The following is a 16,034-nucleotide window of genomic DNA, read 5'->3' on the forward strand; positions in this document are numbered from 1 at the left end:
AGTCGGTTTTCAGATCCAGTATTTTAACCACCTTAATTTATTTATGAGTAAAGGATGGATTTTGTGCCATGCATATCCTCAGAAAAGATAAACATCCATAGTGCACCATACTAATTCACCCCTACAAATAAAACCAGGCTAGATAGTAAGTCTTTTCTATTCCTTCACATTATCAGAAGGTTGAAAAATCTGAGAATCCTAATCACAGGGAAGCTCCAGCTTTTTGACAGATGGTTATAAAAAAAATAGATGCTTTGAATGATAAAGAACAATGCAATGTATCTTTTGCAAGATACATTCTCTAGCAGCGTACCTTTTTAAAGCGTATTGCTGCCCTTTGTGGGTGAGATTCTAACTCTTTTCCATAAAAGCATGTCATTTATTCAAAATATAAGAACACAATCTCAAGAGCTATTATTTTCTACCAATTTTTGTCATTTTAATCTCTTGTATATCGGACAGAACAATAGAACCTAGGTTACTCTGTCTTGATTATTTTTTTAGCAGCTGGCTAGTACAGGGATCCAAACCCTTGACCTTGGTAGTATAATACCTCACTCTAACTAACTGAGCAACCAGCCCACCTAGGTTAGTTTATACCATATCAACCAGAACTGGGATAGTCAATGAAGTGCAAAATGATCATCTGAAACTTTCTGTTGAGTAAATGGTAGAGATGAACACACATTATAATCTGAGCTCAGATTTTTCTTTTTTTTTTTTTCTTTTTTTTCTTTTTTTAAAAAAAGATGACCGGGGGCCGAGCCCGTGGCGCACTTGGTAGAGTGCTGCGCTGGGAGCGCGGCAACGCTCGTGCCGCGGGTTCGGATCCTATATAAGAATGACTGGTGCACTCACTGGCTGAGTGCCGGTCACGAAAAAAAAAAACGACAAAAAAAAAAAGATGACCGGTAAGGGGATCTCAACCCTTGGCTTGGTGTTGTCAGCACCACGCTCAGCCAGTGAGCAAACCGGCCATCCCTATATAGGATCTGAACCCATGGCCTTGGTGTTATCAGCACCGCACTCTACCGAGTGAGCCACAGGCCGGCCTGAACTCAGATTTTTCTACCCAACAAGCCTATTACCAGAAAACTCTTAAGTCAGGATACAATATAGATTTTTAAAATTTCTCCAATTTTAAGATGTTCAGGGAAGGAAAACTCATAATTTCTCAACTATTAATATTAGAATGTTCTTTATAAATCCCAATTCCTTATGATTCAAGACTAGATTTCTTCTTGGTTCTGCTTCACTAGTAGAACAAGAAAAATCAAAGTCTCTGAATTGCCTCAGCACTGTTTCAAGTAAGTTCAGTCTAGGTTTTATATTTAGGTTTTGTTTTTTCCCAAGTTTACTTTATATAAGGTTTAAAATGTAGTTTGCTACTATGAAAAATACACATTGCTTCTGAAAAATTACATTTTTAGTATGTCTATTTCAAGAAAGAATGAGTGTTTGATAGGATATATAGGAGGGTACTTCAAAAAGTTCATGGAAAAATACTATTAAAAGATAATACAGGGAAGGCGCTGGCCAGTTAGCTCAGTTGGTTACACTGTGGTGCTGACAACACCAAGGTCCAGGATTTGATCTCTGTACCAGACAGCTGCCAAGTAAAAAAAAAAAAAAAAAAAAAAAAAGGTTAACACAGGGAACACACTTTTGGTTTTCTCCAGACTCTGTGTTTCCCCAGGAAAAAAAATAAAATAAAAAATAAAAAGATAATACAAATCTTTTTTTTTTTTTTTTTTTTTTTGTCGTTTTTTCGTGACCGGCACTCAGCCAGTGAGTGCACTGGTCATTCCTATGTAGGATCCGAACCCGCGGCGGGGAGCATCGCTGCACTCCCAGTGCAGCACTCTACCGAGTGTGCCACAGGCTTGGCCCGATAATACAAATCTTCACACGAACTTTTTGAAGTATCCTAATACTACCAGTTCAGGGGACACAATTTGAATGGAGGTCAAAGCCCATTTCAAAAAAGTTCAATGTACTAAAAATCCTTGAAATTTTAATGACAACCCATGAAACTACAATGCTTAACACTACAGCCTTTAGCCTTTAGCATAGCACACTCAAGTAACATATAGCTTTATGAAGTACTAAGGACATGTGGTAGATGCACAGAGGTCCCTAAGATAAGGGAGCAGATACCGTACATCAAAGTCATTATTTGAAGATGCAGTTTCAGGAAGTATTGATGTACCTAATCAATATCAGTAGCTTCTGGTTCCCCATTTACACCTGTCCACAAGTTCCCACATGGTGATTAGGTTGTATAAAACTTGTGTTTAACAATAATAAAGAAAAATTATCAAGCTTCAGGACTGCCCAAATTTTAGAATCTGGATAGTACCTTAGAATTTATGATGATGGGATTTAATCTGTAGGTACAATGTAAGCACTTCTTTTTTTTAAAAAGATGACCGGTAAGGGGATCTTAACCCTTGGCTTGGTGTTTTCAGCACCACGCTCAGCCAGTGAGCGAACCGGCCATCCCTATATAGGATCCGAACCCATGGCCTTTGTGCTATCAGCACTGCACTCTCCCAAGTGAGCCACGGGCTGGCCCTACAATGTAAACACTTCTAATAAGAAGTCTTTCTTGTAATAAAGAAAGAATATGGAATTTATATATTAAATATTTTTAAAGAAATTAAATTTCTCAATAGATAATTTTCAAGTTTTAACAGCATAAGCTACTTTTAAAATGACCATTTATCTCCTTCTCCTCAAAGCAGGTTGCTTAAAAAGCAATTTTACTGATACTTACAAACTTGTATTAAAAATTTGAGTATATAAAAAATGGCAACCAAGCATTCTACTAGCAAAATCCTAAAGCAAATTTGAATGCTCACACAGATCCTTTCTTTTTTACATAGAGCTCAACAGTTTTAGAGATATAGTTTGTAAGAATGTTGATTCCATTGAAGTCCAAATGAACTAGGCTATTAGAAAAATGGAATAGAAGATACATTGTTGGTGGGACTGCAAAATGGTGCAGCCTCTATGGAAAATGGTATGGAGGTTCCTCAAACAATTGCAGATAGACCTACCATATGACCCAGCTATCCCACTACTGGGAATATACCCAGAGGAAGGGAAATCATCAAGTCGAAGGTATACTTCTTCCCCAATGTTCATTGCAGCACTCTTTACAATAGCCAAGAGTTGGAACCAGCCCAAATGTCCATCATCGGACGAGTGGATACGGAAAATGTGGTACATCTACACAATGGAATACTACTCAGCTATAAAAATGAATGAAGGGCCGGCCCGTGGCTCACTTGGGAGAGTGCGGTGCTGATAACACCAAGGCCCCGGGTTCGGATCCCATATAGGGATGGCCGGTTCGCTCACTGGCTGAGCGTGGTGCTGACAACACCAAGCCAAGGGTTGAGATCCCCTTACCGGTCATCTTTTAAAAAAAAAAAAAAAAAAAAAACGAATGAAATACTGCCATTTGCAACAACATGGATGGACCTTGAGAGAATTATATTAAGTGAAACGAGTCAGGCACAGAAAGAGAAATACCACATGTTCTCACTTATTGGTGGGAGCTAAAAATTAATATATAAATTCACACACACACACACACACAAAACCGGGGGTGGGGGAGAAGATATAACAACCACAATTACTTGAAGTTGATACGACAAGCAAACAGAAAGGACATTGTTGGGGGGGAGAGAGGAGAGGGAGGAGGGAGGGAGGTTTTGGTAAGGGGCAACAATAATCAACCACAATGTATATAGACAAAATAAAAGTTAAAGAAAAATAAAATAAAATAAAAATAAAAAATACACTTTAAGGTGAAAAAAAAATGGAATAGAAGAAAAGAAGATTAAAAAAATCCTGTGTGGTTAACTGAAATTTCTAAGAAAAGTATACAGATGATCTCCTTAAAGTAGGAAGATCTCCATGAAGAACTACTGTCATGAAGAATGTACTGTATCAGAGGTGGGTGTTTGGCAGCCTTTGCTTCTTGAAATCAAGAATTATAGACCACTAATAAGAAAGGATTCTGAAATACCACTAGCTAAATTCACTTCTGAATTTAACACCTGGGTTAATACACTCCTACTCAAAATATATGTTTGAAAGAAAAGTTTCATTCTTTTCCCAAAAGGACTCTACCTGAAAAAAGACAAATCCTCTAACATAAGCTTTATGCCATCTATGTGCCAACTGATTTCTTAACTACATGCCCAATGTCATTTCACACAAGCCCTGACCCTGGCTCTTCAGAAGTTTTACTTTCTTATTTATTCAAATAACCAATATTTATTGATAGATAGTATTCCGTGTTCTATGTTTAAGGTGCTGCAGGCAATAAAAAGACGTGTAAGTCACATTCTCAACATTTAAGCTGCTGCAGCCTTAAGTGAGAAGATAAAATAGAGAGAAACATGAGTGAATTCACTATGCAACTTTCAAAATTTCTTTCTGAAAAGCTTTCCTACATAAAAATTTTTCATGACAAGGATAGGAGCAGCTTGTACATGGATACAGCAGCACAATAAATAAATAAAAACAAAAACAATCTTACATTTAAAATGAATAAAATTCTTTTCCATTTTTCTATCTTTAATAATTTACTTACATGTAAAAAAACTGAGAGTAAATAATCATACATTTAAAAATAATCATAATGGACTATTAATACTTAATAAAAATAGTTTTGCTCACTTCATTCTCTCATACATTATTTTTTTGTCTTGGTGGATGGCCAGCACAAGGATCATACACATTCTTAAAGATAACCACATATACTCAAGTAAATACTGAATGGCCTTACTTCACCTTTCCTTTACTATCTGAAAGACAGAAATCCCTATGTGCCTTTTATCAAAATCGTTCCACCTTTGAAAACTGCACTCTACTCTGTCAAATAATAAATGACACACGTCAACTTGGTTAGTCAAGTAAACATTTCAAAAACCAAGATGTTTACCCACTCTGGTATTCAAGCCACTATGTAAACTAACATTAAAATGAGGTTCCTGTAGGTAAGTAATGGGCTAGGGTCCCTTCTGATAATGATCAACTATTTTCTTTTCTAACAAAAACTGTAAAAAATATAGCTTTTATCTATGAGAAGTATATTGTGTACCTCAAACAAAATTTTCTACATAAATTTCAGGTTCTGTTTTTCCCCTTTGTAGTTTTCAAGATATGGCAGAATTCATAAACAACTATTGATATCAGAAAGAATATGTGCAATTTTTCTTTAAAATCAAATGTGCCACTATGATAGTAACGGAGCTATTCTTTAAAATAACCTTTTTTCCCCTTTCCATTTACTGCAGTTGCATCTTCTTAAAAGGCACACCATGCCAGCCAGCCACCAAAAAAAAAAAGGCTTTAAAATTTAAAATTTGGGGACTAGGCGATTAGCTCACTTGGTTAGAGCGTCGTGTTAGAATACCAAGGTCAAGAGTTCAGATTCTCACACTGGCCAGCCACCAAAAAACAAAACAGAAGGCACAGAAGATAAGTAAAAAGAGTACAGACCTCAAAGGCTAAAACACATCATCAAATCACTGATGTCACCTAGACAGTAATGGAGACTTGGGAACTGGTCAGGGACACAAGATCAGTGGCACTTATTTTTATGCTTAAAATAAAAAGTTTGTTGTAAAACACAATAAAATTACAAAAAACAAAAAAGCAGAAAAGAAAACGTTTGTTGTAAAACACAAGAAAATTACAAAAAACAAAAAAGCAGAAAAGAAAAAGTTTGTTGCAATAAATGCAAGCTATATTACAGAGAACAAGAGGGTAGAATTTCAGCAGGAAAATAACAATAACACAAGGACTGCCATAGCATGTGTCACTATTAAAGCATGTTTGTCTGGGCCGGCCCATGGCTCACTTGGGAAAGCGTGGTGCTGATAACACTGAAGACATGGGTTCGGATCCCTATATAGGGATGGCTGGTTAGCTCACTTGGGAGAGCGTGGTGCTGACAACACCAAGTCAAGGGTTAAGATCCCCTTACCGGTCAATGTTTTTAAAAAATAAATAAATAAAAAATAAAGCATGTTTGTCTGATGGTATTTGCCTAGCTAGACCTGCCAAAAAATTAAATATTTTTTCCTAGTGTCTTCCATAAAATCAGATTCATGCTTCATCATTATTTCAGTTCTCAATACCCAGAGGACTCGTTAAAATTAAAGCTCTTTCCTTAGGGCCTGGCCTGTTGGCTCAGTTGGTTAGAGCAAGATGTTGTAACACCAAGGTCATGGGTTCAGATCCCCACACTGGCCAGCCACCAAAAACAAACAAAAAAAAGAAAATATTCTACACATTGTTCTTTTGCTTCTTACAGAATAATTACATTTTTTAAAAAAGCAGGCTTTTAAAAATAAACCTAGTTTGGACCCAGGATCAAAAGAGGGAAAAAACAAAACAACCCAGCTATAAAACATTTTGGGGACCACTGGGGCTATTTAATTGAATATTATTATTATTACTGACATTATTTTATTGATATGACTATTAATATTATATTATTAAGTCAATGATAAATTTTTCAGGCTGATGAAGGTATTGTGATTATACAGAAAAATGTTATTAGGAGAAATATGCTAACGTATTTAGAAGTGTCATGGTTGGGGCCGGCCTGTGGCTCACTCGGGAAGAGTGCGGTGCTGATAACACCAAGGCCACAGGTTCGGATTCCATATAGGGATGGCCGGTTTGCTCACTGGGTGAGCGTGGTGCTGACAACACCAAGTCAAGGGTTAAGATCCCCTTACTGGTCATCTTTATATAAAAGAAAAAAAAAAAAAAAAAGAAATGTCATGGTATCAGGGCTGGCCTGTGGCTCACTCGGGAGAGTGCGGTGCTGATAACACCAAGGCCACGGGTTCAGATCCTATATAGGGATGGCCGGTTAGCTCACTGGTGAGCATGGTGCTGACAACACCAAGCCAAGGGTAAAGATCCCCTTACCGGTCATCTTCTTGGAGGAAAAAAAAAAAAAAAAAAAAAAAAAGAAGTGTCATGGTATCTACGGTTAAAAGAATTATGGCAAATAGTAAACAATTGGTGAATCTAGGTGAAGAGTATAAGTGTGTTAATTATATTATTCTTTTAATTTTTTTATAGGTATTAAAATTTTCAACATAAAAATTTAGGGGGTTAAACTATACTGACTTTCAAAAATTTGAGTCAAAATTAACCTCATCAACAAATAAACTTATGAGAAAATGGGTTTACTAGGCCTCATATTGTAATCGTCTCTTCCCAAGTAATAATGTCATAAATAAGAACTTTTCTACTGAAAACCAAACATCAAGGGCATTTCTCATTCATAAAAGCATTCTGAATAGCCATCCATTAGAGTAGTTTAGACAAAGTTTAAAAACAGAATACATTACCCTTAGATCAAGAGGGTTTATTTTTCCACTTAACCATGGGACTTACCTATCCATGTCATCGTCTCCAGGTAATAAGGGTGGGAGGGGCAGAGGAGGCAATGTTGAAGTTTTCAGGTGTGGAACAGCAGCTGTTACAGATACTTGAGACTTCACAGAAACCTGTACAGGGGGCTGAGAATTTGCCTGAGAGGACAAAGCAGATGTCCTTGGGTGAGTAGAAGGGGGCAAAGTTGAAGTACCGGAAGCAGGAAACTGACTAAATGCTGGTTGGGGAGGAGGCAGAGGTGGTTGCTGTGCAATAGCTGGTAGTGGAGGCAAAGGTGGCAAAGGGGGTGTCTGAGGTGGAGGAGTAGTAGTTGGTAAAGGGGGTGGAGGAGAAGTTATTGTGGGGAGAGGTGGAGGGGTCTCCTTTTCTGATGTCTCTGTCTCCTTTGGAGTGACAATCTCCTCTTTCAATGCTATGGGTTTAGAGTCTCTTGTTCCCTGTGCTTTCAAATCTTTAAGAACAGGATGCTTCTCTGAGTTCTCATCCAACTTTACTTTCCCTGTATCTAAAGAATTTTTGACCTCTATGTTTAAATGTGTTACATTCACCAGTTCAGTATCTGGGGCAGATTTTTCCAATTTTACACCTCTGGGTAACTTTTTAGACTCCAAGCCTGAATCCTTAGCCTCTAGTGAACTGTTGTCTTTTCTAGGCAAAAATATAGGTGAACCTTTGGATTCTTTTCCATCCATTTTTGCTGCAGCAGCAGCAGCTGCTCTTTCCTTTTTTTTCCTACTGAGTTCAGCTCCCAAGCTGGAATTCAAAGGAAGCCTGACAGGTGAGATACTGGAATGACGACTGCGTGACCCGGATCTCTTCTTTTTACTATGAGAGGATGAGTGTCTTGAATACGCAGGACTTCTACTTCTGGACTTCATGGATTTCCTACTGGAAAAAGAAAACAGCAGTTTAGAACGGATAGACTGCAGTAGTATATGGAGGAAAATAGATCAGCAAAACAAAGTATAGAGAACTGTAACTTTAAAACCCATTTTGACACCAGTCAGCCACCAAAACCAAAAACACACCCTACTGTGAGTAATTTATCAATCTTAAAATAGATTAGGTGCACTGTTAAAAACAAGGCAAGTCTGAGAAACCAGCCCAACCAAGAGGAGACTAAGGAGACATGATGACTACATGTAACGTGGTATCATGGATGGGAACCTGGAACAGAAAATGGACATTAGGTAAAGACTAAGTAATCTGTTCAGATCCATCTACCGGCCAGCTGCCAAACAAACAAATAAGCAAACAAAAAACTAAGTAAATCTGAGGGATGGCCAGTTAGCTCAGTTGGTTAGAGTATGGCGTTATAACACCAAGGCCAAGGGTTCAGATCCCCCTACCAGCCAGCTGCCAAAAAAAGTCTGAATAAAGTGTGAACTTCAGTTAATAATTATGTATCAATATTGGTTCATTGTAGCAAATGTACCACACTAAAGTAAGATGTTAACAATAAGGGAAACTGGGTGCAGGGATATATATGAGAACTCTGTACTACATTCACAAATTTTCTGCAAATCTACAACTACTCTTAAAAAAAGCCCTTACCAGCCAGCTGCAAAAAAGAAAGGAAGGAAGAAAGAAGGAAGGAAGGAAGATTATCTAAAAAATAGATTAGAGGGCCGAGCCCGTGGCACACTCGGGAGAGTGCGGCGCTGGGAGCGCTGCGACGCTCCCGCTGCAGGTTCGGATCCTATATAGGAGTGGCCCGTGCACTCACTGGCTGAGTGCCGGTCACGAAAAAGACAAAAAAAAAAAAAAAAAGATTAGAACGAACTAAATCCTGCATGAAAACAAATTTGAATCATATAACACTAAAAAAAATTTTTTTTTTGGTGGCTGGCCATTAAGGGGATCTGAACCGTTGACCCTGGTGTGCTCTAACCAACTGAGCCAACCAGCCAGCCCCAAAACTAAAAACTATCTACTACTTATTCAACCAAAAGAAGATGGATTTTTTTTCCCATGTTGGAAAAGAAAGTCATATTCACAATGATTACTCTCAGAATTTTGGTGTTAATCTTTAATAAGCTGAAAACATGATAAAGAAGTCATACATACTAAAGGTGTGTTATATCAATCAAGAAGTTAAAAGTAACTAGCATGCCTTACAAAACCCAAATTTTTTATCCAGAGAGTTATTTCACTGGCATATCCCAGGAAAATATGTTATTCCTTGTATCCTCAGTTTACAATAAATTTGTGCCCATACTAAATAAACCCCCAACATACAAGAGTTAGATTTATAATGACTCAGCGGTAGATCAATAAAGAAAAAAAAAGAGGATTTATAAAACAGATAAATTGGAGAAAATATCTTACCAAAATAATTTATTATACATTCTCAAAAATATTATAGCTCTTGGTACATTTAATATAAAATCATACTCAATCAACTTTTTAGAAACTCATAAAGCTATTATTGCATGTTCAGTTTGTCTTCTTTACTAGGAAGAACTGGGAAATAAAATCTGGGAATCTGTTGGGCAGATTATTCTAACCTGAAACCCAATTCTAATTACTTCTTTTACTTTTCACTAAAGTCTAACTTGTTCGGGCCTCAATATCAGGCAAAACAAACAAACAAACCAAAAACTAGCAATAAAAATGTGACCGCACAAAACACCATGCCCAGTAGTCTAAAACAAATTGTTCCCATTCCAGATTATCAGTATTTCCATTTATCTCTGATCACTGATAAGACTGACATCAAAATGTTTCAAAACAGCATATATGTGTAAGGGAAACAACTCACATGATGGCAGCCATGGTTTTCTTTTACCTGTACTACTTTTTGGAAGTTTGCTCCAAAAGTTAGTTAAAATATAAAATTATTGGAATCACTAGTACTAAAAAACAACAACATATATATGAATGTGAGGATACAAAATACTGAAAGTAGTTAAATAGACTTACCAAATAGCCACTTACCCTTAAGAAAACTAATACTCCTCTTGTAAATATCTGGATGAAACAAGAGGTTTTCTCTGCTTGAATTATAGCTGAGATAAAACAAAGAAAATCTCTATCCCAGGGAAAACACCTAAAACCCTAAACACTAAGTAATGCTAGCTACTAGCTACCATGCACTACAAACTGCTGTTTCTTTAGTCTTTCGGCATGACCAAATCCTTCTAAGGACCTCTGCTACAAACCCTTCAGTTTCTGAATAGAAGCCTATTGTTAATAGGACATTTGGATGGCCATATACTTGTGGTATTTTTAGTGACACAAATGCTATATTTCAATTTCAGGTCCACTCTTCAAGAAAAAAAGGGGGTGAGGAGAGGGAAAACAATAGGTAAATACAGGCAGCAATAAGAAATATATCTCCAAAAAAAGTTAAAAAAAAAAAAAAAAGAAAGAAAGAAAGAAAAAAATCTTCAAAAACAAGTGCATTTTTCCCCTGAATTAAATTAGGTTCTGCCCATTTGAAATGAAATTGCTACTATTAATCATTGCTAATTTGATGAGTGCAAAGACACTGCATTTCTAGCTAGCCCATGGCTCACTTGGGAGAGTGTGGGGATGATAACACCAAGGCCACAGGTTCAGATACCTATATAGGGATGGCTGGTTAGCTCAATTGGGAGAGTGTGGTGCTAACAACACCAAGACTGATCCCCTTACCAGTCATCTTTCTAAAAACAACAACAACAACAACAACAAAGACACTGCATTTCTGCCAAAGCATTTTCAGTCTTTTAACATGATTTTGCTTATTTAATTCTGATTGTGTCTCCCAAGGAAAAAAACAGAGAATACCACAGACAGCGCCTTACATTCCTCTACTCTTGAATCTACAGAATTTTTGTACTTACTCTTTGGAAATCCAATCAATGAGGAAAGACATGTAATCACACATACAAACATAAATTAAAAACATGCAGGTCGAGGGTTCAGATTCTCATACCAGCCAGCCAGCCAGAAAAAAAAAAAAAAAAAAAGTGCAGGTGTCTTTGGGAATATTATGTAATGTTTATATTTGTATCTTATACTAACATATTGTGTCTCCAATTCTTTCTACGTTTATTTTTACCATTCCTGTACAAGTTTCTACGGAGTAGAGCTTTCTCTACTCATTTAAGAGAACTTGAGATATGCTGTTTTCTCTAAAGGAATCATTGCAAAGATGGAGTTCTTATTAAATTTGTTTTAGCCTCAACACACTTCTGTATTCCCAAACCCCACAACTGTAAAAATTCTTAGAAAAGCTTTCGTGCAACTACTCTCTCAAAAAAACAAATATTCAGAGACTAGTTCTTGGGCTTCCTTTAAAAACTAAGCAACTTTACAAATGGTACACTTAAGACCTATGCTTTTCACTGTACATAAATTTTAACCCCCACCCTCCAAAAAATGAACTTTAGCTAATGGTATACATGCTAAAGGGTTTACAGTAAAGATAACAATATCTGCAACTTACTTTAAGATGAATCAAAACAAAACAAAAGATGGACTGATGGAAAGATGAATAGATATGTGATAAAAATATATAGCAAATATTAATTGTGGATTCTACATGGTAGATACATGGGTATTCACTACAATCTTTCAATATTTCTGTGTATGAACATTTTTAATAATAAAATGGAGGGGGGGCAGATACTAAGGAACTTCAGCCCCTGACAACTAGAACTCTGCAGCTTGATGAATTCACACTAGTTTATAAATAATTATAACTTTAAGCTAGCGAAAATTACACTGACATATAAAAGACAAGCATGGATTTTTTTCAAGTTAGCAGAATTTCTCTACTAGTGTTAAACAACATTATCCTTACTTATAGATAGAATTTACTGAGTAGTACTATGTACAAGACACTATGCATTTCATATTTACTAATTTAATCCTCCCAACAACTCTAGAAGACAGTAAGTTATTATTTCCATTTTACACATGAAGAAACTCAGGTACGAAGAAATTAAATCATTTGCCAAAGGTCACAAAGCAACTTTGGGATTCCACTCAGGTCTAACTGAAGCCCATGTTTTGTTTTTGTGGACAGAGGTGAGTCCACAAAGGAGATAAATATACCATTACCTAGGAACAAGAACATAGTTTTCCACAGATAATTCATTCTAACAATGAAATTTCATACCAACCTGACTTTCTGGTAAAAAAAAATCACGGTAAAGGCATTATTACCATATTTTTAGAGAAAATTTTTGAAAATTGCCAGTGGTCACAATGGTGATGCTATAAAGAAAGCCAAATTGTCCTTGGAACCAATTTTTGCAAGGCTATACCATCAAAAGGAAAACAGACTAATCAGCTGAATTTCCACTAAAACATCATAAAAGACAGGAATCTTTCGTAAGTTATTAAAACAGTGTCAATCAGGACATGAATAAACTTACAGGTTTAGGAGACTCAGTGGACAGCACAAGTGGTAGGATGACTTAGGCAAATAGCCACAAGATAATACTAATGAAAATTTGTAACTTCTTAGGTCTCCGATCAGGTCCAATAAAGTCTAAACACTAATACAAGGTTATTTTTTTTAATTTAAGACAAAGCAACAGATATAGCTAGGCAAGCTGTGGGTACTACTATCAACTCTATGCACTCACTAAGCAAAAGCCAATGATTTTTCTCACACAGAATCTTACAACTGAAGATCCCATCACTGGAATACCTACCTTTAGCAGCTTGAGGCACGTGAACTCTTCACTTTTCCAATTCTGGGTTAAGGCGAGACCAGATTCACCTACTTGAATGACTAGCCAACAGCAGTGTCCTAGTCAATGATGAACACTGGAGGCCTCAACAAAATGTTAACACGACTAATTACCAGTTCCTCACAACCTGCCCTAAGTTAGAAAGACTGTTAAACAATAGCTCACCTGGGGAGTGGACTCCGACTCAGAGACCGCTTGCTCATGAAAGGGCTGCTGGACCGCCTTCGACCATAGGGACTGGGTGATCTCCCACTGTAAGAGCCACTCCTTTCATAGCTGGACGACCGTCTCCGGCTGTAGGGACTCACAGACCTCTGTCGTCTACTGTAGGGACTGGGTGACCGGGTGCTGGACTGGTAGGCCGATGGCTCCTTGTATGGTGGACTAATCGACTGCCTTCTTGAGGTACTTCCAGGACTCTTCTTGTAGGAGTCATAATTGCTAGAGGTGTGAGATCTTGGGGGACTAAGGTCATAATCTTGGCCATACGAAGCTCCTGAAGGGCTATCATCTTGTTTGGAGCTGTCAGACCATTTCCTGTGGGGACTTCTGGATCTCAGTTTTGGGCTATCCACTGTTTTGTAACTTTTGGGTGTTTCCCTTTTCCGATGACTTTTACTCCGGTCTTTGTGCCCAGACTTCAACTCACGTTCTTTCCGGGTCTTCTCCTTATGGAGTTTGGATGACCTGAATTCCTTGCTGCTGCTTTTGGATATCTGTGCTTTCCCATAGTCATCATTCTCCTCATTTGAACGCTTTGAACCTCCTGATATCCGGTCCTTCATCGATCCCGACTTGCTGGAGACTTCCTGGTTTTTTTCTTTTTCGGCCTGTTTAGTTTTTAATAAGTCCCGGGACCGCCTGTGTTGATGGTGACGATGTTTGTGAAGGCGGTCACTTCGATCAGTTCCACGACGTTCATCATTCTCCCTCCTGTCTAGTTTGAAGGCCATGTCATCAGAGAAGGTGTCTGAATCAGAGCTGATGTCATCATACTCTACCAAAGGTTTGATAATTGCACCCAAGGATGATGCTTCGGGGGTCACCGACCCCATGTCTTTGGAGTGCTTGGACTTATGCCGCTTGTGCTTCGACACCAGGCGGTGACGCTCTCTGCTGTTGGAGCTGCTACCTCCCGATGACGGCAGCAAAGTTCCAGAAGCTCCTCCACTCCCGTCCTTCTTGCCCCCATGTCTCTCTGAATTGGGCATTCCCTTTCCCCTGGCCTGAAGAAGGGGAAAAAGTTCCCCAGCACTCCAAAAAGTCCCCCACCCTCCCCCCAACCCCAACTCCACGCCCACCAAAGCGCCCCTAGAAGGGGGAGGGGAGGGAAGGGACGGTAGTCCAGGCTCCTCCTCCCTCCCGACTCCTCAGCACCCTCCTACATGAGGTGGGGGGTGGTGGTGGTGAAGGGGCGAGTGAAGAAATGAGAGTTCCTCAGCAGTGGAGTTGCGAGACAACGGGTAGCTGCTCAAGTCTGTTTCCCCTTCTCCCCACGCCGAGCCAGTCTCCAGACCCGGGCGCCCAGGAGGTCGAGGAAGTAGGAAACCGACGGCCCGCGGTTGTGGGGCCGTCTCCGGCTCTGGGGCCCTGTGAGGATTGCGCGGGCCCTTCCCCTACCCGGTAGCCCGGCTCGGGGCGGCTTCCTGTCGCTGGGGTCCCGCGGCTTAGGTGCCTCACACCCCCTTTGTCCCTCGCTTCAGAGGGAGCCCCTTTTCTTGCCTCCGCCTCACCTCAACACCTTTCACACACACACACTCACTCCCTCACAGACTCGCAGTCACACACTAGATTAGACCGAAACGGCACTTGGAGGTGGGGGGAGGGGCAATCCAAGAAAATATCTCGAGAGTCCGGTAGACTCTCGCGATAGTTCGCGCTTCCCTTTCACCTCTCCCCACTGCCTGATCAAACAACGCGAGAGTAGGTCCAAAGCAAGAAACGCGTCTTGCCAGACTCTCGCGATAAACTCCCCGCTCCCCGTTGAGCAAAGCTTTATTAAAATGAAGGGGGCAGATTTTTTTTTTAGACCAAAACTTTATTGACAACCGATTAAACAAATATTCCCAGGCTCCATCGCAAACTCGTTTTAGCACACTATAACAAGTCTTTTAACTACCAAGATAAGAATATTTTTAACAGGTCAAAGGGCGAATGTGGGGACATTTCAATCCAAATCCCTGAGTAAAGTTTAAACAATGCTTCCCACTTATATGGTGCATACCATGTGCCAGGCATTTTACATACATTATCTATAATTCTCACAACTACCTTGCAAATCACGATATCCTCATCCCTATTTTACAGACAAGGCATCCCAAACTCAGAGAAGTTAAATAACTTAGGGTAACAAAGCTAGTCCAGGGCCGAGCCCGTGGCGCACTCGGTAGCGTGCTGCGCTAGCAGCGCGGCGACGCTCCCGCTGCGGGTTCGGATCCTATATAGGAATGGCCGGTGCACTCACTGGCTGAGTGCCGGTCACGAAAAAGACAAAAAAAAAAAACCAAAAAACAAAGCTAGTCCAGCAAGTGCCACAGCCGACATTCAAACTCATGTCTGCCTGATACTAAAGCACAAACTCTTCCATCGTGTGGCACGACCTCTCTTCTCTCTGCTTCAAATCTGAAAACCTAAAAGCTTGTCCTCTCTTCGGATCATCCCATGGCTTTTATGGGATGATTTAGCCTTTCATCCTAGCGCAAAAAAATTACAATTATGAACAAGAAAAGCGTAGTGTTAACGAACAAGAAAAAACACACTGGCCCCTCATTTTTTACTTCTCAAAACTCTTACATTAAATCATTCCATCTTCACAACAATCTCTGAAATAAGATTATATAAGTGAGAAAACTCAGGCACGGAGAAGTGACTTGTTCAAGCTGCTTCTTTCTTCAACAAATTTATATTTGAGAC

At 39.1% G+C, this 16,034-nt stretch overlaps 1 protein-coding gene across 10 annotated transcripts in view; it reads right to left on the reverse strand.

Annotated features, from left to right (window-relative positions):
* CDK12 (cyclin dependent kinase 12) overlaps positions 1-14,913 on the reverse strand; it is a 70,500-nt gene extending 55,587 nt beyond the window's left edge. For 9 of the 10 annotated variants that reach the window (XM_063113247.1, XM_063113248.1, XM_063113244.1 and 6 more), the window contains exons 1-2: positions 13,287-14,913; positions 7,435-8,322 (exon numbers count right to left, since the gene is read on the reverse strand). In XM_063113247.1, the coding sequence (XP_062969317.1) occupies positions 7,435-8,322; positions 13,287-14,332 (1,934 nt within the window). In that variant the 5' untranslated portion in view covers positions 14,333-14,913. The remainder of the gene's footprint in view (positions 1-7,434; positions 8,323-13,286) is intronic. The other variant, XM_063113242.1, reaches the window with a different exon arrangement.
* Between the last annotated feature and the right edge of the window lie 1,121 nt (positions 14,914-16,034).

Source organism: Cynocephalus volans, chromosome 10, assembly GCF_027409185.1.
Source record: "Cynocephalus volans isolate mCynVol1 chromosome 10, mCynVol1.pri, whole genome shotgun sequence".
NCBI lineage: Eukaryota > Metazoa > Chordata > Mammalia > Dermoptera > Cynocephalidae > Cynocephalus > Cynocephalus volans.